Here is a 21,457-nt window from a genome sequence, read left to right as displayed (position 1 = left end):
TCAGTTTACTATTTCTTTTTTTATTTATTTATTTTTTGCTGAGGCAATTGGGGTTATGCTGCTTGACCAGGGTCACAAACCTAGTCAGTTTAACATTTCATAAAAATCTTTGGAATAAAGATGAAAAGAATAGAAAGGGTCAAGAAAATTAACAGTATTTTCATCCAGAAAAATGATTAATTTCATGAATATTTTATTCAAACATAATGTCACGTTCAATATTTCAGAGGCAAAAATATTGCCAGCCTCAGTATGTCCTCATGGAACCCTGTAGTGCAAAGCACGGAACATATGGGTTCAGTGGAACACAGTTGGGTGATGACTGGACTAGTTGTCGCCTAACTCTCCATATTTCCCACTTTCTATTACTTCAAGAAAATCAAGACTCAATTGTATTCCTTAACCAACTGCCATTTGGTACAAATGAATCATTCAGGAAATTAAGTGCAATGGTGTAAACAACATACTTTAGAAAACTACCACCATGTTTTCTCATCCTTCATTATTTGAAAAAATGAATTTATGACTCAAGTTCTACTCTCAGTGAAATAGAAATAGCAAAAAAGCACTGCAATCAAAGTGGATTTGATAGTAGGTAGCCATTTATGAAGTACAAGACATAAGGTCTTATTTAAGTCACTTTACCTCAGTTTCCTAATCTGTAAAATGGGGGGACGTTTGGATTAGATGATCTCTGAGGTTATATCCAGTTCAAAAATGTATCATCTGAGAAGAAGGATGGAGTAGATGGAACAAATGTTTATTAAATGCTAATTACAGACACAGTGCTAAGCATTTACATTATATTGTATTATTTAATCTCACACAAAGAAGAAAGCTTTGGTATCAAAGCTGACACTTCTGAGGGTATAACTTCAGACTAGTGTCTCAATCTGAATCTCAGTTTCTTCTTCTGAAAAATGAAGGCATTGGAAGAGAAACAGATAGTCTCTGAATATCTTCTTAACTCTAAATCTTTGCTACTTGAATCCAATGCCTCACATGGGCACAGAAACGATTTTTGCCTCCCAAAGGCTATGTATACAAAGTGTCTCAGGTTCAATCACCCTGGAAAGGTTTCAAGAAAGAACCATGATAGACTGTGTCTGAGAGCTATTGACAAATCCACTTTGGTCCATGGGGACTCATCACTAAAAGGTTGCTCACAGAATTATGAATTGTCTAAGCTTTCGCACATCATGGAGATAATCTACCACAAGCCCTGAGGAGTGGTAATCTGTGTCAGCAATGATTGCCCATACTAATGAAACAGTGCCTCTCTTTCAAGTGCTGAAGTTTAATCAGAGTTCATAGAAGAATAATTCCACCTGTATCAATGTGGGTGGTCATATGAGCCAGACACAATAATCAGACAAAAGAATCCCGCTTTCCTTCCACCGCCAAAGTTCTCCAATAGCAGGTTACAGTATAGAGATGACCCCGGGGTCTTAAAGCCATAGCAACGTGAGTGGAAGTTGGAAAGCCTCAAGAGTACGGACTTGGCAATGGACTGAATGTCTGATGTTTGAGCAGAAACCTAACTAAGACTCACCACCCAAAGTTCGGCTAACAGGTATTGAAAGTCTCTTTGTTTTTTAACCAAGGTATGGGATAACAAGTAGGGTTCAATGGGTTCAAAAATAAGTTCTACCATTTAATTTTCAAAATCATTTTAGAAAGAAAAGAAAGGTCAAATGCTCACACTATAACAAGAAGGAAGGGGTAATCTTCAGAAAGTCAGAAAGACCTGTACAAATCTTATATGCTACATGTATAACCCTAGGCAGGTCACAGTTTTTCAGTGTGTCCAGCAACTCTCTGAGTTAAGGGTTCTCAATCAGTTATCTTGAATTTCATTTCTTTAATATAGTAATAATAACAACAATAATAATAGTTAGCATTTATATAGCTTTAAGATTTTCAAAGAATTTTATATATGTTAACTCATTTGGTCCTCACAATAACCCTGTTAGGTAAGTGTCATCAATTCCATTTTCCAGATTTGGAGAAAGGGTATATGGTTTCCCCAGGATCACATGGTTAGTAAGTGTTTGAGGTAAGACTGAGGTAAACAGAGTCTCTCTCACTCCAAATTCCACTCTCTACTCATGTTACCTGGCTGTCTCCAGGATGTCCAGTTATTTAGTCACACCCAATTCTACAACACCCTATGGATATTTGTTCATGGAGTTTTCTTGGCAAAGATATTGGACCAGTTTGCCATTTCTTTTCCCAGCATGTTCCATTTAACAGATGAGGAATTGAGGCAAAGAGGTGTTAAGTGACTGACTTGCCCAGGTTCACTCAACTTGTACATGCCAGACTGGATTTGAATTCAGATCTTCCTGGCTCTTCACCTGGTGCTCCAACCACTGCACCATCTTTATATTTTTGATAATTTCATTTCAATATAACTAGTTGTCTTTGTTATCCTATGAACTGTTCTAAAGAGAAGTTCAATGGCTTCCACAGACTTACCGCCAAAGAGAATGGTGCTTAATGTTAAGAAGGCCTGATCTAAATTACAGAATCCCTAAATTATAAAGCAAGCGCAATCTGCAGGGGTGATGGAAACTCTCACACAAGAAGTTCTCTACACCAGTAAAAAGTATGCATATAAGGATCATCATCCTCAGTGCTTGAAGTGGATAAAGCAGGGGAGATTATTTTTTGATGGATTTAAGAGAAGACTGGACACAAATTACATCGGACAGCAGACTGCAATGAAAAGAGTGTCAAATTTCTTAAAGGAGCCTTTTCGGATTCTTCTGCCTCTTGTGTCCCCATCATCACCACCAACTACTGTGTACTTCTTGTCCATACATCTTATATATCCTTACAGATGTACAGCTGCCCTGATAGAATCTAAGTTCCCTGTGGATAAGTCCTGGCTCTTTTGTATTTTTGGTGCCCAGACTAGCGTCTGAAATATAGTAGGTGCTTAATAAAAGCTTGTTTGTTGACTGATTTATTTAAAAGGCACTAGTTTGAATTGAATCTTTCTACTTCCTATCTCTGAGAACTGGACCAAATCATGTCATTTCTCTGATCTTGAAGGTTCCTTCCACTCCTAAAACTAAGTTTCTGATCCTAGAAAAATAATGGAGGGATTGTGATCTAAATCAATAGAGAGAGGACCCAGATATTTCAAAGATTTCTTCCGACTGTCAGTTCTGATCCAATTGCAAAGGCAATAGAGGAACTCTCCATCTCCTGTTAGCATCAGTCCATTTGACTAATGTGATCTTCCAAATCACCATGTACTTCCTTACCCAGAACTCTCAGAGAAGATATCCACAATCCACTGTGGGTTAGGATGAGGGATGCAGCAAATCTGTGGCTCCCAGCAGTTGAATAAGTGATCCGGAACATTCCCACACTATAAACATTTCATGAGACTTGCTCCCAACTGAGTGTTTAACTATGTCCATTTACTCTTTTGTATTATATTTGCAGGAGCAGCATGAACAAAACATTACTTTAGATCTTCAAACAATAATGTCTCCTGTAAATAAAAATAGGTTCCACCATTTAATTTTCAAAATCATTTTAGAAAGAAAAAAAAAGGTCAAAGGCTCAACCAATTCTGTTTTATCTCATTCTGACAGCCATGGGAACCATTAGTGTTATGCAGAAATAAGAAGAATCAAATTTAGTTGCCAAAATACATCTTGTACTAGCTTGTTCTTCTCTGCCTCAACTAGGAATTATTCCCACGAGCTGGTTGATAATACATATGGATGGCAGCAAAGGTTCTGTAAATCTGCAGATGCTACACATGGGAAGTACTTTTCCTGAGACGTGCAAGAATGCTAATATCGAAGCTTTTAGAGCCGGAGGAGTCCTGAGTGAGGATCTACTCACAGCATTACTGGATCATACAGCAAGTTAGGATTGATATGCTGATGAGAAAAATATAACTCTTCATCTATACAAAGGAAAACACCTTTGCCAATCATACTGGGCATCCATGAGTGCTGGGACTGGCCCCTACTGTAAAAGTGACTTAGAAAAGTTAGCAGAAACCAAGTTACAAGAAGACAAAAAGGGGATATCCATATGAGGAGTGGATTCCTTTATAATATGATATGAAATGACATTATGTAGTTATCAAAATCATCTTCCACTTTTAGATGTCCCTCACACCATTAACAAGCTCAATCAGTTCTTCTTAGATGATCCAAAGTACATCCTGGGTCAGTATACATAAAGAACAATTATAGTTAACTTCCACTCTGAACTAAGAAACCACAGTAATCTGGTCCTGAATTGTCTCCAAAGCACCTCCCAAGAGTATGGCAGGAAGTATAAGGAAAGCTTGAGAGGCCTTGATATTCCATCCCCACTAACTCCATCCAACTATACTCATTTTTAAATCCCTCAACAAATTCAAGCTTTGGGAAAAGGTGAGGAATTTCAAACACTTCAGCAAGCTAAAGGGACACCTCTAGTTGGACCAGTTGACTTTCCATACAAAAGTGATTTGAAATAATGAAAAGCTCCAGAAAATCACAAAGGACTGCCCAACCCTCTTGGGTGGAGATGAATCTGCCCATCTTCCATTGTTAATCCAGCAGCAAAGCATCCATTTAAAATGCCTCAATGACAAAACTAAAGGCAAACACCCTGCTAGTCAGCATACAGACTGTTAACCTGTTGGAAGGACAAAGGTCTCCATTCCAAAGGTCAAGGACCTTTTCTGGTGGCCAGCAACACCAAGATGATCAAAGGAACCTCAAGGCTACCTAAACGGGGGGAAACCCTATGAATTTTAATGAGAACCTTGACATCCATATCTCAGTTGTAATCTGAAAGACTTTTTTTGCATCAATATTCAGAGTTTCTGCTGAGCTCAGATCTTATAAGCAGAGTCTCAGAATCACCAGAGTGGGGAGAAACTTTCACAGCACCTGCTGCAAGGACACCATGAGCACAATTCAAAACTGTGCTGAAAACCTTATGAATATCCCAAACATGATACGCCAGAAGTTCATAATGAACAATACGATGACCCCCAATGTGGCCTCTGTGTCTGGGGCTAACCATTGAAAGCATCTATTTCCCTGGTATTCTTCAACTTCTTCACTGAACTAATACTTGATTCCTATGATAATGTCTTTAGCTCTCACTTGATATTTTGTGGGATTTAATTGTGAGCAGTACCAACAAACACATGTATCTCACAGCCACTTCCAACTGTATTATTTATTTTAAGGATTTTGCCAGCTGTGACATTCTTATGTTCAAGGTCTTTTGTTTGTTAATATAAAACTCCTTTCTGGTTTGGACATCTGTTTTAAAATTCTCCCCAGAAACTATATAAAAATAACCATAAAACACTTTTCACACAAAGTCAAATGTAAACAACTGGAAAAAAAAATATTAATTGCTCATGGGCAGGCCAGCCCAATATAATTAAAATTATTAATTAATTATTCATTCAGTGTCATACCAATCAAACAATCAAAAACATTTTATAAAGCTAAAAAAATAACAAAATTCATCTGGAAGGACAAAAGTTCAAAAGTATCAAGGGATTCAATGTGGGGAATGCTAAAGAAGATGGTCTAGCCATTCAAAATCTCAAACTGTAATAATCAAAACAATCTGATAATGGCTAAGAAATAGAGTGGTAGATCAGGAGGAAAAGATTAGGTACAAATTATATTATAATAAATGATTATAGTAACCTAATATATGATAAATGCAAAGATTCAAGCTTTTGGAGAAAAAACACCTCATGTAATAAAAACTGCTGGGAAAACTGGAAAACAGTATGACAGAAACTAGGTATAGATGAAGTTCTCACACCATATGTTAAGATAACTGAGTATATGACTTACACATAAATACATACATCAGCTATGTGACTTCAGGCAAGCTACTTAACCTCATTTGCCTCAGTTTCCTTGTATGTAAAATGAATTGGAAAAAGAATTGGCTAACTACTCGAGTATCTTTGCCAAGAAAAGCTCATGATTGAAAAATGACAGAACAACTTTCTGACTCCAAATCTGAAGCTCTATTCTCGCTGTCAAATAGTTGCTACCATGTTTAAAAGTCCCTTCCACATCTGAATCTAACATTCTAGGTCCTTTGTTCTTTTTTCTAAGATCCCTTCTTACGTACATTCCATGTTCTGATATTTCTAGAGCTCCAAAGTTTTGTTTTTTGTGTTCTAAGGTTCCTAACTCTCTTTTTTATTTTAAGCTTCCAGGTCTAACATTACATGTTCTAAAATTCCTTCCAGATATGAATTTGCACATATCTATGGAGCAGCATGCCCTCTTCCAGGCAAATCACCATCAAGGGCTTCTTAAAATTGGTAATTATTCCATGCAGAATCAATAGTTCTATTCCCATCCCATCAGCACCACAATATCAATCATGTTGGAAAACATGTGTCTGCAGTTTGGAATATATTTTAAACTCTTAAATCTATCATTTTGTTTATTTCCCTGTGGGTTGAATGCTTTGTGTTATGTCAAAATTTCTATTTGTTTAAAAGAAAAAAAGTAAGCAAAAAGTATGAACTTTTTTTCAAGACATTGGGGAAAAAAAAGAATTCGACTAGATGATCTCAAAGATCCCTCTCAGATCTAAAGTGATGACAATGATTCTCTCTTCTGATACAACTACTGCTTGGCTGTGTAACGACATATGACCAAAGAGAGAAGACCAGAGTTATAAAGAGAGTAGAACTGAAAAAATCACACATGTAAATAAGATGATTTGTTTGGATCTTTCTTCTACCCACCAGGAGTAGCTAGTGCCAAGTCTGTGGTGATAAAGATCTAAAAAATAGGTGACTCCTCTTAAGGACTTCCTTGCTCAAATATTTCACTCATTTTCACTGTAGCAGATCATGTTTCATCCCTGCTCTTCATCATTCCTCGGTACAGCTCTTTTTTTCTAAAAACTACTTGAGATCTGGTTTCTCTTTTTTTCTTATTTCTTTTAAGCATTAGAACATTCAATAATTCTTCTCATGGGAAATTCAGCTATTGTTAAATTCAATGATCCCTAACTGATTCGTATAGACTAGGTGTCTCAAAGGAAAAAAAATTCTTCAATAAATAAGTGGACTAAAGAGATGAGATTGTAAGGAGAAGGCAATGAATTCTGTGTTTTTTGAAAGTGGCCTTCAAATCTCGTCTCTGCCACTTACTAACTATTGTGACCTTGGACAAGTCTCTTTAGGCAAGTATTTGAAGATGATACTTCAGTCATCTATAAAATTAGGATTATTGGATTAAATGTTCTTCAAGATCCTGTCCAGTGCTAAATCCTATGATCCTTTGAACCAAACACCAAACATTTATTGAAGCTATATAATGTGTCCCACACTTATTTATTGAGCAAAACGCTTAAAATTGAGTATTTATTGAAAGATAAAAACAAGAATTACAAAGCATATGAAAATATGTCTCTTCACAATTCCTGGTTCTACTCCCTGGAGGTAAAAACAACAAAACTAACCTCTGTCACCATAACAACTTTTCAGCTATTTAAAGACCATTATCTTATCCCTCCCCAAAGGCTGATCAGGACTGCTGAGTTCTACTAGTCCAATCCCTTCTCTTTTTTTAATGTCTTGAAAAAGTGAATAATGCTGCTTCCTTATTTTTCTTTTAAACAAATGGGAATATAAAATAACACAAAGAATTGAACCAAAAGGAAAAGAAGCAAAATAATAAATTTAAAAGCTTAAAATATATCCCAACTTGCAAGTCTCTGAAGTTAATCAGTCACAGTTCTTTCAACTTATCCTTATTGGGGATGATCTCTAGGCACTGGAGTACAGTGGAGGGAGCAGAGGACTTGGAATCAGAGGACCTGGTTTGGGATCCTGATTTCCCTTTTTTCTACATATGCAACTTTGGGCAAATCATTGACTTTTCTAGACTTCAGAATCCTCATCTATAAGATAAGGGAGTTGGGCTAGATGATCTCTAAATACTCTTTAAGTTCTAAATCTAGGCTTTTTTGGTCCCATAAAAGCTTGGTTGTCCCAAATTTATGAATGTCCTTCCTAAAATATGGCACCCATGACTGAACATACTACGCAAAATATGGCCAGATCAAGGCAGGTGACTATTAAGACTACTGAAGGACTGAATCTGAAAGTATGCAGGGAAAACAATCTAAAATAAGACAGGACCTAGGGAATTGCCTCTGGCATAAAAATTTACATTTTCATTAAGAGTCTTCCAAAAATTTCATGAAGAAATGACTAATTAAGGAACAAATAATAAGAGTGTTGGATTAGAAACCAAATCACCATTTCACTTTCAGTGAGTCAAGGAATGGAATATTTCAAGGTTATTCCTACATTGGTTTCTAATTCCATCAAGCATCTACTAAATATATAATTAGAACAGTAGGGTTTAGAACAAACCATTTGTTAATTGCAGTGTCTACACAAACACTTGTTTGATACTCCAATGGATCCATTGTTTCATTGACATAGGTACACCCTCCAAGGTTATGTATTACCACCCATCTATGCCTTTTCATTTCTTGGATTTCTTGTCCAAGACCTCCCATAAACCTTTCATAGAGAATCTATGTAAACCTCATGCATTCATAATCAACTGGGGATTTCTTTCTTTGTATGTTACCAATGTTAAGTATTTTTATATATGTCTTTTCAAATGAGAAATTGGCACCAATCATTTTCATTTTATCTCACTTGTCCCTAGTCTTGTTGCCTGTATTTATATCATTATTTGGCTCTTCACTTTGATTGTAGACCTTTGAGAGGTCCATTGATTTTCTCTATTGAATCATCTTACCCAGTCCAACATTTATCAGTATCTTCAGAGGGAGGTCCAAGAAATCAGGATCCCTGGGGATAAAGGACTTTTTCTATTGATGATCAGCAAGTGATTATTAGGGTCTGATGTGCCTAGAAATGTACCGGCTGTGAACTTTAACAAACAAACAAAAATACTCCTGCCCCTTTACTAGGGAAAACAACATGTACATATGTAAGTAGATATAAAATAAATGTAAATATTAATATATGAAAAGATAACTTCAGAGGGAAATGGGACTTGGTAGTGATAAAATCAGAAGACCTCATATAGGAGACGACATTTAGTTTTTAAGAAAATTACAGATTCTAAGAAGAGGAGGTGAGGAGACATGGGATTCAGCTTATGCAAATGCATCAAAACTAGACGTGGAATGTCATGTGAGAGGTACAGCAAGGACATCACTTTGGCTGGGCCACAGAGTGAGGAAAAGGCAATAATATGCACTGAGACTAGAAAGCAAGAAAGATGCAAGGTTGAGAAGGACCTTAAAATTATGTTCATTTTCAAACACATCTCAGAATCTTTGCAGGTTGATCCCAGAAACTTCCTTACTGTCTTACCTCAAGTTCATCCAATGCACTTCCCAGTGTGGCTGACTGAGGCTCGAGCTCAGCTTTTGGACTCTGGATCCCTTGAGATGCATTAGAAATCACATCAAGGGCATTCTGGATCTCATCACAGACCGTGTCCTTGCTGGCTTGGAGAGAGGCCACATCATCATGCTCCAGGCACGCAGAACAAATTGAATGCAGAAGAGGAGAGTTTTCCTTGAGAGAAGCCCGGGCCCCTGCAATCTCATCTCGCTGGACTGGAGATTTTAAGTCCTGTGAGATGGGAGGAAAAAGCACATTTTTTTTCAGCTGAAACATGGTTGACCGCATTTTCAGAAAAAGACAAACGATACTTTTCTTTCAGAATGGACTCACCTCCATTAGAGGCAATGACCAATTAAATTTTAGTGAAGAGAATGATATAGTCATAGAGAACTGTGCCTGCTTCCTTTATATCTCCTGATATAGCAAAAAGGTGAGAATAAAGATTTGTTGGAATAGTATTCAAAAATGAGCTGATCCAGCCTATATCAGTTCATTTTTATTCCTCCTTGTGGATAGCCTGGAAGTTGTATAAACATCTTTATTGGAGGCCAGGGAAAAGGCGGGGGAGAATGATAAGACCTGTGACTTATTGGGAAAGGACCTTGTTCTGCTAAAACACATTACCACCCATTCTGAAACTTAAGAGAGTCTCAAACAGTCAGAAATGGTGAGATTTATTCAATCCAACAGCTAGAATATGTCACAAATAGAACATGGTCCTAGTGCTCCCTAACTCTAAGGCCAACTTTGACGTATAATAGATACAGCATTGATTTCAGATTCTGAAAAATCTGGATTAGAATCCTACCTCAGACACCTGCTCTTTGGGACTGTTTCCCCATTTGAAAAATGAGAGGGATTAAACCTAATGTTACTTTCAGCTCAAAGTTTGCACTCTCTATCCATTAGGTCAACATTTCTTCTATGGGTGTGTTATAGAAGAATGATCATACCCATTGTCCCTTTTAACTTTGGAAAATTGAGTTATAAGTGACAATAGAAAGGCATTCCATTCCCCCTTTTGTATTACTTCCAGAAATCCTGATTTTTAATCTTTGAATGATTGATGATAAAGAGAGACCAATGCTGTGGAGTTGGCTAGAGGCATTTAAACTGCCCAGCATGGTGAACTTGAGTGGGAGCCGGATTCTAGTTATCTCTTCTAATACAGAAATGTCCCAGTTATTTGGGGCTAACACATGTTATACAGTACTATATTTTTAGTGTCCCTCTTCCCTCCCCTCTCCACACTGAAAATAAATCTCCTCTTTAGTTCAAGTAGGGATTAGGGAGGAAATTAGCTCCTCTGAAGGGGGCAGAAGACATTTAGAAGAAGCTGTCAACTTGCATGCTCACCCAACAATTCCCAAAGGAGAGAATCCTAATCTTTTATGCTTTTGTTTTACCATGACTTCACCCACTCCCATTTCACTAATCTTTTCCAAAAAGCCCTGGATGAGGAGTCAGGAGACCTAGTTTCTGGACCTGATTTTGTTTTTAGGACAGAGCATGACTGATACAATGACTCTCCACTTGTGCCACTTAAAACCTTCATGATTTTGAACAAATCATTTTCCTTATCAATAGTTCAGTTTCTTCATCTGGAAACTAGTGTGAAGATGATCTCCACAGACCCCCACACAGCTCTGTCACCACAATTTGGTGATCTAAGTATATACAGATAGGTATTGGAGAGAACAGAATGAGCAGAACAAATTTGCTCAGGATTATTTTAATAGCCTTAATCTGGCTATGTATGCCTCAGTTTCTTCAACTGCAAAATAGGAATAAAAATATCTATTGCTTCCCACAAAAGAATTGAAAAAGAAAATAGTTGCATAAGTGCTTTATCCAAGACTTGTTCCAAGTGCTCCCCCATTTATTAGATATTTCCTCAACTCTTATCAAGTTGTTATCCTTCTTCCCCCTAAAAACTTTACATTTACTTTGTATACATTTCAGATTTAATTATTGTACATAAGCTGCTTCCTCCCAGTAGAATATATGTATGCTTCCTGTGGGAATAGATTGACTTCATTTTTTATTTTTGTATCCATTTTTAAAAGATTTTTTGGTAAGACAATTGGGGTTAATTGACTTGTCTGGCGTCACACAGCTAGTAATTGTTAAGTGTCTGAGGCTACATTTGAACTCAGGTCCTCCTGACTCCAGGACAGGTGCTCTATCTATTGTCCCATCTAGCTACTCCCATTTTTTGGATCCTTAGAACTCAGAAGGCACTTAATAAATGTTCATTGCTATTGTGATCTTGATCCTATCATGTATAAAATGAGCAATTTAGACAAGGAGACCCCAGAGTTATCTTCCAAATCAAGAGCTATGAACATTGAACATAACTGGGACTGGAGGGACTTATATGCCCTTCCCCCCTCTAAATCTACAATCTTATCCTCTGATCTAATGGGTTAATTTGAACTTGAAAACTATAATGAGTGAAACAAATATGTCAATTATTATTTCTCTCATTATCCCCTATAGCTTTAGTGTTTTGTGTTCTTAAATGTTCTTGGCGATTTTTGTGTTTTTTCCCTTTTCCTTTTATTTTTTGCTTTTAACAAATTCCCTATCACTTTATGGCACAAGCTATCTACTTCAGAGGGCTGTTTGTAGATAAATAATTTAATGTTTAGAAAGCATGCACAGCCCCTCAGAGGAAGGAAGATATGGAAGCATAAATATCAAGAAACAGCTGTAGAAAATTCACTGTGTATTAGGGCCTAATCGAAACTTCACACACAATCTCATCCAAAGTGAGATACAAATATGGCATTTCTTTAACTATTTAGGATGGCGGCATCCATGCTTAGCTGGGCTCTGGCAGGTGAACCATAAAGTTAATGTAAATCACCACAAAGGAGTCAAAATTTAAAGTATCATTACTCTTCCAGGGAAAGCATCTATGTATATCTGGTTACAAATTGGAATCACTTCAATGCTGAGATGACAGTAGATTTAAAGCCAAAGACCAAGATGGGATATGAAAAAAAATAGTTCTCAGTAAATTTGTTCTGCCCAATCTGTTCTTGGCTATCTCTACTGAAAAGAATTATGGGAAATATCAAGTATCCTAAAAGATATCCAAATCTCCTGTCCATCCAGGAGAAACTGATAACATCCCCACAAAGGTCTAGATTATCAAATACTTTGCAAAGGAAATAGCCAATTGGATGCAAGATGACAAGGTCAACATAATCACCATCATCACTGTCATAATCAACATGACTGTTAGCATTTATATAGCATCATAAAGTCAGCAAAGCACTTGAGATATGATATCTTACTTGATACCCAAAACAACCCTTTTAGGAAGGTACTATTATTATTTTCATATTTCACATTTCACATAAGAAAACTGACACTAAGAGATTTTAGGTGATCTAACCAGCTACATAGTTAGTGCCTGAAGCAAGATTTAAACCATTCTTCCCAACTCCAAGTTTAACACTAACTTGTTACCTGGCTGCCTCAGGAGAAATATATAAGAATTCTTTGAGAAGGTAAATTATAGGTAGAGGAAAACCAGATGATAATACTCAGTCAATTTTAAACTTTTTGGAAAGTTGGTGGTGACCTTCTACATCAAAAGCACATATTGCTGAACATGTAACTGAAGTTTTGGAGGAAAAGGATACTGCTTTTCCCATAGATAAGGAATGGGCTTACAAGAAAAACTAGGATTAACTATCTTATTGCTCTGTTCAAAAAAAGTTCAGTTTTACTTATTAATTCAATTTTTATTTTCAATTTTATTGTCTTCTTTGATTTTTAGAATTTCTATTTTGGCATTTAATTGAATTTTTAAATTTTTCTACCTTAAAATTTTAGGCATTATTTATTTACTTTAGCAGATCGCCAATATGTTGATCAGTTCTTCCATTCTTTGTTTATGAAAGACTTTAGTGACATACATATTTTCCATGAGAACTGTTTTGGCTACATACCACAAATTTTGGTATATTCTCCCCTGGGTATCATTTGCTTTAATGAAATTATCTATTGTTTCAATGATTTGTTCTTTGATTCACCTGTTCTGTAAGATTAAGTTATTTAAATGAAGAAAAAAGGAAATTATTAGAATGTATTTTGTCCAACCATAAGACAATAAAAGTGGTAACTTACATGAAATGGATAAATATTTACAAAAATATAAATTATATGCTATTAACAAGAAATTAAGACTCGCTGGACACATAGACCTGGGAATGATCTACATCTATCACATGCTAGGACTTCAATAAGTCAATGAATCCTTCGCTTCACAGGTATATGCACTGCTCTCCAAAAGTACAGTTCCCAATCATGAGTTATTAATGCCTCTGTCATGGAAACACTTGTTTATGTCCTCTGATAATGTCAATGATACATGGAAACCAAATTTCTAATCCAGTGAAATAACTTAACAAAAACTCTATCAACAAACCAAAACCATATGCAAATTGTTTGCTGGATTCTTCCAGGTATCTAATTGTGGGTTTTGGCAACTCTGATTCATTACATTTGTAATGTAACCAAAGGGGAAGGGAACCCAGGCAAGGAGAGAGAGGAGCATATGTAGAATGAGAAGCATCCTGCAGGCTGTGATTTTGTTTTCTCAAGACTAAGCTATTCAGCCCCAAATCCCATGGTTCTTTGTTATTTGGAATCCTTGCTTTCTTGGCTGCCTTCCCCAGTCTTCCCTTGGCCAAGATATGCCTGTTAGCTGGCTCAGTGGCCACTGGGCAGCTTCCCATCCCATCAGCAAACAAACACCTGCTAATTTGACTGTTTTTCCCCAAGCAGAAATTAGAAGGTGGAGTGTTTGGCCCTAACTGAGCAGTAACATGCAAGATGGAAGAAGAAGGAAAGTCTTCAGAAAATATATGATTTTTACAGCCAATAGGTCAGGAGATGACGGCAGCAATTTTAACGCTATTACAGAGGATCGGAGATGGAGAAATGGAAGGGACCTTGGAGACAACCCAACTAACCCCCACATTTTTACGTATGAGGAAACAAATCTGAGAACTCAAAATGACTTGCCCGAAGTTACCCAGGTATTAAAGGCAAAGAGAGGATTTGAGAACAGATATCTGACTCCAGGGCCAGAGCTCCCTCCACTGCAGCCAAGTCCCCAAGCAGTTATTCAGCTTGCTTACTTTGTGCCAGGAGAGAGGCAGCATGGTGGAGTGACTAGAGGCAACTTCAGGCAGGGAGACAGGGGTCCAACCTTTGCCTCTAAAATATACTGACTTTTGTGATCTTGGACATATCTTTAAATGGCTCAGTGCCTCAGTATAAGGAGAGAAGAGAGGAAGGGAGGAAAGAAGGAAGGAGAGAAAGAAATGGGGGAAGAAAGTGATAGAAACAGAGACAGAGAGAGAAAGAATAGAAAAAAGATTGCTAATACTGAAACAAGCACTAACATCTAAATAAATGGGACTTTAGAATTTTATTTATTTATTTTAAACCTAAATACAACATAGAAAAAAAAAGAAATTGCCATGTACATAACAGAACATAACAGAGGATTCAAAATATAAAGCAATAAATTTCCATTTTCAGAAAGCCTATGTAATAAATACTGCATGGTATGTTCAGAGCTGTCCATTTTTTCTTTGCTTTCTTGTAGGTTTTCTTTACTCCACTATGCACTTTTTACTTTATTTTTCCCTCTTCCTGTCCATCCCTCACCCCAAAAAGGCTACTTAAGCACAGATATATTTAGGTATGAAAGACTTCTTATAGGAAATGACTTGAACATATCTTTGAAAGTACCCCAATACCCCATATTCCAGCTGTATAGTAGTGGGATAAATTCAATAAAAGAAAAAAAAGATTTTTTCAAATTCAAATGGAAAACTGAAATACCATATAATAATAGCATGAAGAGATCCTGAGGTATGTACTCTGGGCCATCAATATATTAGGTAGTTGGAATATATAGAGGTCAAATACCAAAAGAAACCACCAAGGAGAAGAGTATGACTAAATTCTAATGCAGACTAGTGTTCCAGACAGAAGAGAGATGAAAAAAAAAAAAAAAACTAAAGACCTTTTTTTTTAAAGGCTATAAGTTCTTTTCTTATCCATTTAAAGGAAATGTATCTTCTGTTCCCTTAGAGTTCATTGAGAGTTTATACCTAAAAAAGATTATACTTGCAAGTATCTACCATATAACTACTGGTAAAGTTATTAATTTTATTATTGTTTAAAACAATAAATCAGAACTCTGTCAAGGCTTTAAGAATATGAGTCATTCCCCAATTGATAAATGGTCAAAGGATATGTGTGTAGTTTTCTGATGAATAAATCAAAACAATTTGTACTCATATGAAAAAATGTTCTGAATCATTATTGATTAAAGAAATGCAAATTATAACAACCTTGAGATATCATTTTACACCTATAAGATTGGCTAAATGATTGAAGAGGAAAACAACAAATGTTAGAAGGTATGTGGGAAAATTGGAACAGTAAATTCACTGTAGCAGAACTATGAACTGATCCAAACCTTTTGGAAAACAATCTGGAATTATGCCCAAGTTATTAAATTGCTTGTATCCTTTCACCCAGCAATATTACTACTGTGTCTGTTAGGATTCTTACAATGCTAAGTCAGTTATATAATTTAGCATGGTACTTAACAGTTCTCTAGTTCACTAATGTAGTTAGTACTTATTAGAGTTCTACAAGATTCACACCTTTAAGAGAGCATATATAATCTAGGAGTCTCAACCAGGAGTCAGTCCAGGACATTCAGAAGTCAGAGAACACAAACCCAGTCTCAGAGGCAGAGAAAAATTCATTCCATTTTCCACCCCTGTGCTGGCTAGAGACATTTGGAGGGAGATAGAAGCAGAAGCTGGAAGAGATAAAGGACTAGCAGCAAGAGCTCTCAGAACTAAGGAGAGAGATAGGACTCTAAGAAAGCTAACCAGGCTATGTTGAAGGAGACAATAAAGGATTTGGACTTTAACTCTTGGTTGCATTTGGGGTGATTACATTGAACTGAAACTAAGGCTGCCTCCAGAAGCCCTCAAGAAACCTGCTCCCAGAAAACATTATATTTTAGAGAAGAACATTACATATGTCTATTTCCAAAGATAAGTAGGATCAAAAAGGAAAAGAACTTGTATGTTCTAAACTTTCTATAACAACTCTTTCTGATGGCAAAGAACTGGAAATGGCAGGGATGTCTATCAATTGGGGAATGACTAAACAGTGATGTGTCATAAGAAATGATGAGCTCATTAATTTTACAAAAATATGGATAAACTTGCACAAAAAAATGAAGAACAAAATGAACAGAACCAAGAGATTGCCGTACACAATAACAGTAATAATGTTTTAAGAATAACTTTGAGTGATTAAGTCATTTTCACTATTATAAATACACAAATTAACTACAAAGAATATATGAAGGAAGATGCTATCTAGATCCAGAGAAAGAACTGACAAATAGAAGTGTGTATGAAAGGACTTTACGTGTGTGTGTGTGTGTAATGGTTGCTTTCACTGGGATGGGAGGGGGAAAAAGAAAAGAATGGAGGGGAAAGAAAGTGATGTAATAATTTTGTTATGTTTTTAAAAGGAATATCATATGGTACGTAATAGATTTGACCTTTCATGTACAATCATCTTTTTTATTCTACTATGTTATGGAAATGCTCTTTTATGTCATAAATTAAAAATAAATTAATAAATCAGAAGCTCACTCCCTTCATGGAATAACAAACAACAAACCACTATAACAACATACAGATCTCATAATACCCTAGAGAGGTCAACAGTGCTAATTAATCATCATCATAAACCAAACTGCTGCCTCAAATGATTCTGATAGAATACTGATTCATAATAAATTCAATACAATGCTTTCCAATAGACACTGTCATATCAAATACAGTCTTTTTAGTAGAGGAGTTCAAAGTCATGTGGAAACAGATAAACTTCCTGGCTGTGTCATTGGTGATTAAACAAGTCTGGAGAATACTTTTAGAGAGCCTCCAGAAGATTAGTTTATACCCTAAATTCTTTGTTCAACTAGAAAAAGCAGATACCAAATCTTCCTTGGGCAAGTCTAGACAATATTTGTTACAAAAGAATACCATCTAGAAGTTGTCCTAGGACCATTTCTATAAGAAAAGATGAGCAGAATGGGATGAAGATGAGAATTAGGATGATGATAGTTGAAATTTCTATAAAGCTTTAAGGTTTGCAAACAACTTGTAGGGAGTAATGGTCTCTCCCTCTGCCTACATCATTCTGTCTAAAAATCACAACAACTTTGTTTTTTTTTTGTTTTTTTTTTTTTGTTTTTGTTTTTGTTTTTTTATTATAGCCTTTTATTTACAGGATATATGCATGGGTAACTTTACAGCATTAACAATTGCCAAACCTCTTGTTCCAATTTTTCACCTCTTACCTCCCACCCCCTCCCCCAGATGGCAGGATGACCAGTAGATGTTAAGTGCATTAAAATATAAATTAGATACACAATAAGTATACATGACCAAACTGTTATTTTGCTGTACAAAAAGAATCAGACTCTGAAATATTGTACAATTAGCTTGTGAAGGAAATAAAAAATGCAGGTGGGCATAAATATAGGGATTGGGAATTCAATGTAATGGTTTTTAGTCATCTCCCAGAGTTCTTTCTCTGGGCATTGCTGGTTCAGTTCATTACTGCTCCATTGGAAAGGATTTGGTTGATCTCATTGCTGAGGATGGCCAGGTCCATCAGAACTGGTCATCATATAGTATTGTTGTTGAAGTATATAATGATCTCCTGGTCCTGCTCATTTCACTCAGCATCAGTTCGTGTAAGTCTCTCCAGGCCTTTCTGAAATCATCCTGTGTGCACGAATGTTTGTGGCAGCCCTTTTTGTAGTAGCTAGAAAGTGGAAACTGAATGGATGTCCATCATTTGGAGAATGGCTGAATAAATTGTGGTATATGAGTATTATGGAATATTACTGTTCTGTAAGAAATGACCAAAATCACAATAACTTTGTAAGATCACTACTAAGATTATCCCCATTTTACAGATGGGAAAGTAAGATTCAGAGAGGATAAGTGCCCTGTACTGGGACCAACAGATTAAGTGTCTAAAGGTGGATTTGAATCCAAGTTTTGATCCCTATAAACTAAGCAGAATTATTATGAAAAGACTGGATGAGTTAAACGGGTTCCTTTTCTGACACTTTATAATTCCATTGCATTTATGTGCTGCTGCTTTATGCATCCCAGCCATGGAGTCTGACAAGAGGCTCTAAATATCCATAAGGTAGAAAGGCACTGAAATGCGGCTTAATTATCATCTACAGAGCCAGCGTAGCTTTGAATGCTGAGCCAAAGATCAATAAATCGCTCGCCTCTTGTAATTTCTTCCTATGTAAGTTTCCCCGACTTACTTGTGAGTAATAGGGAGCAAGAGTATGGATCAGGACAGAATGAAATCTTAGAGGTCATGAAAGCAAAGGTGGAGAGTTGGAGGGAACCAGAGAAAACATCCAGTAAAATCCTCTTATTTATGAATTTATGAATAAGGAAGCTGAGGCCCTGTTTTGTTGTTCAGTTTTTTCCAGCTGTATACAGTTCTTCATGACCTCATTTGTTGTTGTGTTGGAAGAGATACTGAAGTAATTTGCCATTCCCTTCTCCAACTTATTTTACAAAGGAAATTGAGGTAAATGGGGTTAAATTACTTGTCCAGGATCCCAAAGTTAGTAAATATTTGAAACCAGATTTGAACTCAGCAACAAGAAGTCTTCCTGGATCCAAGCCTGAACTCCATCTACTACAGTCTCTGACTGCTTAAGTGTATAAATAGCCTCATACCCTATCATATAAGTAATAGGCATTAGAGCCAAAATTTGAACCCAGGCCTTCTCATTCCAGAGGAACAAAAAACCATTTCCACTGTACCACACTGTCACAGAGATAGTAAACTCAGAAGCGGGATTTGAATCCACAACCTCTGACTCCAAATTCATGAGCTTTCTCCTAAATCAAGCTTCCTCCCTATTTCATTTTACTAATGAGGAAAAAGGATTTCAAAGAAAAGCACCTTACCCAAAGTCGCACCGGGAGTAATTGGCAGAAGCAACAACTTCTGTGAATAAAGCAGGTCCACAAACTGGAATTCCTCAGTTAGAAGACTCCCTCCTTCCCTCCCTCTCTCTGTCCTTTCCTCCATTCCTTTTTCTTCCCTCCCTCCCTCCCTCTATCTGCCCCTTCCTTCCTTCTTCCCTTCATTTTTTCTTCCCTCCTTCCCCCTCTCTCCCTTCTTTCTTCCCTTTCTTTCTTCTTCCCTCCCTCCTTCCCTCCCTTTCTTCCTTTCTTCCTTCCTTCTTTCCCGTTCTTCCTTCCTTCTTTCCCTTGCTTCCTTCCTTCCATCTTTCTTCCCTCCCTTTCCTTCCTTCCTGTTTTCCTTCCTTCATTTCTTCCTTCTTTTTTTCCTTTCCTCCCTCCCTCCCTCCTTCCCTTTGCTTCCTTTCTCCTTTCTTCCTTCTCTCCTTTCTTCCTTTTCTCCCTGTCTCCCTCTGTCTTTTTCCTTCCTTTTTTCCTTCCTTCTTTCCTTCCTTTCTTCCTTCTTTTTTCTTTTCTCCTTTTCTCCCTCCCTCTCTTCCTTCCTTCTTTCCTTTCACCCTCTCTCCCTTCCTTCCTTCTCTCCTTCCTTCCTTTCCTTTCTCTCTCCCTTTCTTCCCTTCCTTCCTTCCTTTCTTCCTTCCATTTTCCTTCCTTTCTCCTTTCTTCCCTTCCTCCCTGTCTCTTTCTCTCCCTTTCCTTCCTTCCTTTCTTCCTTCCTTCTTTCTTCCTTCTTTCCTTCCCCCATTGCATTCAGGGATCTCTATCACTCACTGGAGTGGCTTTCTATCTAGAGAAAGAGTTGCCTGATCTCTATCTGGCAACTGGACCTAGATGGCTCTGGAGGGGAAAGTGGGGCAGATGACCTTGCCCAGCCCTCCCTCACTTCAATCCAATTCACTTGCATGGCATGGAATCACCTCCCTGAAGTCAAGGTCCTCTTAGAGAGCAAAGGACAAACAACTAGAAGCAGAAGCTGCATTTGGAGGGATGCTCTCTGGCTCCAAGTCCACAGCGATTTCTGCAATACCTAAATAAAATTCCAACCCTCTGGGCTGGTGAATTACATTGACTGGATGCCGGCTCAGTCAACAACCTTCCATCTAATCCACTGGTCTGGGATACACTAGAATCTTCCATGTCCTAAAAATTGCATGGAATTTTTTTCGAAGAAACATTTACCACTTTTCCAAACTTACTCGTACTTTCTGAACTGCCAGAAGAAGTAAGCTATAATTACTGTGGAGGAGATGAGAAATGGCATGCCCAATGAGAAGCAAATCTCCGCCATTATGAGGATTTCTCATAATCAATACTTTGATGACTGAACACAAAAAGCATTCTCTGTGTGTGTCCCCAAAATTAGCTGTTTGGAGCTTGCCCCTTTAAAAATCTGTCTTTAGGAACGACTGCTCTCTACACTAAAATATAAAAAAGTATTGGCCCAGTCCCACTCTAGAGAACAGCATGTGTTTAACACCAAATGGAAGCTGCAGATGACTAAACACTCTTTTCTCTTTTTTCTATCATAAATACAACAGATGCATGATGCTGGAATGTTGACAACCTCTAGAATGGTGTTTGCCTCCAATCCCGAAATAAAATCATTCAAAAAATGCATCCCTTGCAGAATAATAATAGCTAGCATTTATTTAGCATTTTAAGATTTGCTGGGTTTTATACATTATCTTATTTTGTCCTCACGGCAACCCCAGAAGGGGTAGATACTATGATTATGCTCAATTTACAGAGGATGAAACCGAGGCAAGATAGGATAAGAGACTTACCCAGAGTCACACAACAAGAAAGTACTTGAACTAAGATAAAAAAATCAAGTCTTCCTGACCCAAGTTTGACATTCTATCTATTGCCTAATATCTGAGTTAGGGGATCTTAGAATATTACTTAGTTCAACTCACATCCAAACACAGAATCAGCATACTTGATGAGT

At 37.0% G+C, this 21,457-nt stretch overlaps 1 protein-coding gene across 3 annotated transcripts in view; it reads right to left on the bottom strand.

The window, feature by feature from the left end:
- The window catches only part of CTNNA3 (catenin alpha 3), a 1,956,715-nt gene that overhangs the window by 1,522,339 nt on the left and 412,919 nt on the right, over positions 1-21,457 (bottom strand). For all 3 annotated transcript variants that reach the window (XM_031949475.1, XM_031949477.1, XM_031949474.1), the window contains exon 6: positions 9,380-9,643. In XM_031949475.1, the coding sequence (XP_031805335.1) occupies positions 9,380-9,643 (264 nt within the window). The remainder of the gene's footprint in view (positions 1-9,379; positions 9,644-21,457) is intronic.

The sequence above is a fragment of the Sarcophilus harrisii genome, chromosome 2 (assembly GCF_902635505.1).
Source record: "Sarcophilus harrisii chromosome 2, mSarHar1.11, whole genome shotgun sequence".
Classification (NCBI taxonomy): Eukaryota; Metazoa; Chordata; class Mammalia; order Dasyuromorphia; family Dasyuridae; genus Sarcophilus; species Sarcophilus harrisii.
Note: the sequence above shows the minus strand (reverse complement) of the source record. Positions and strands in the feature narration are given on the sequence as shown.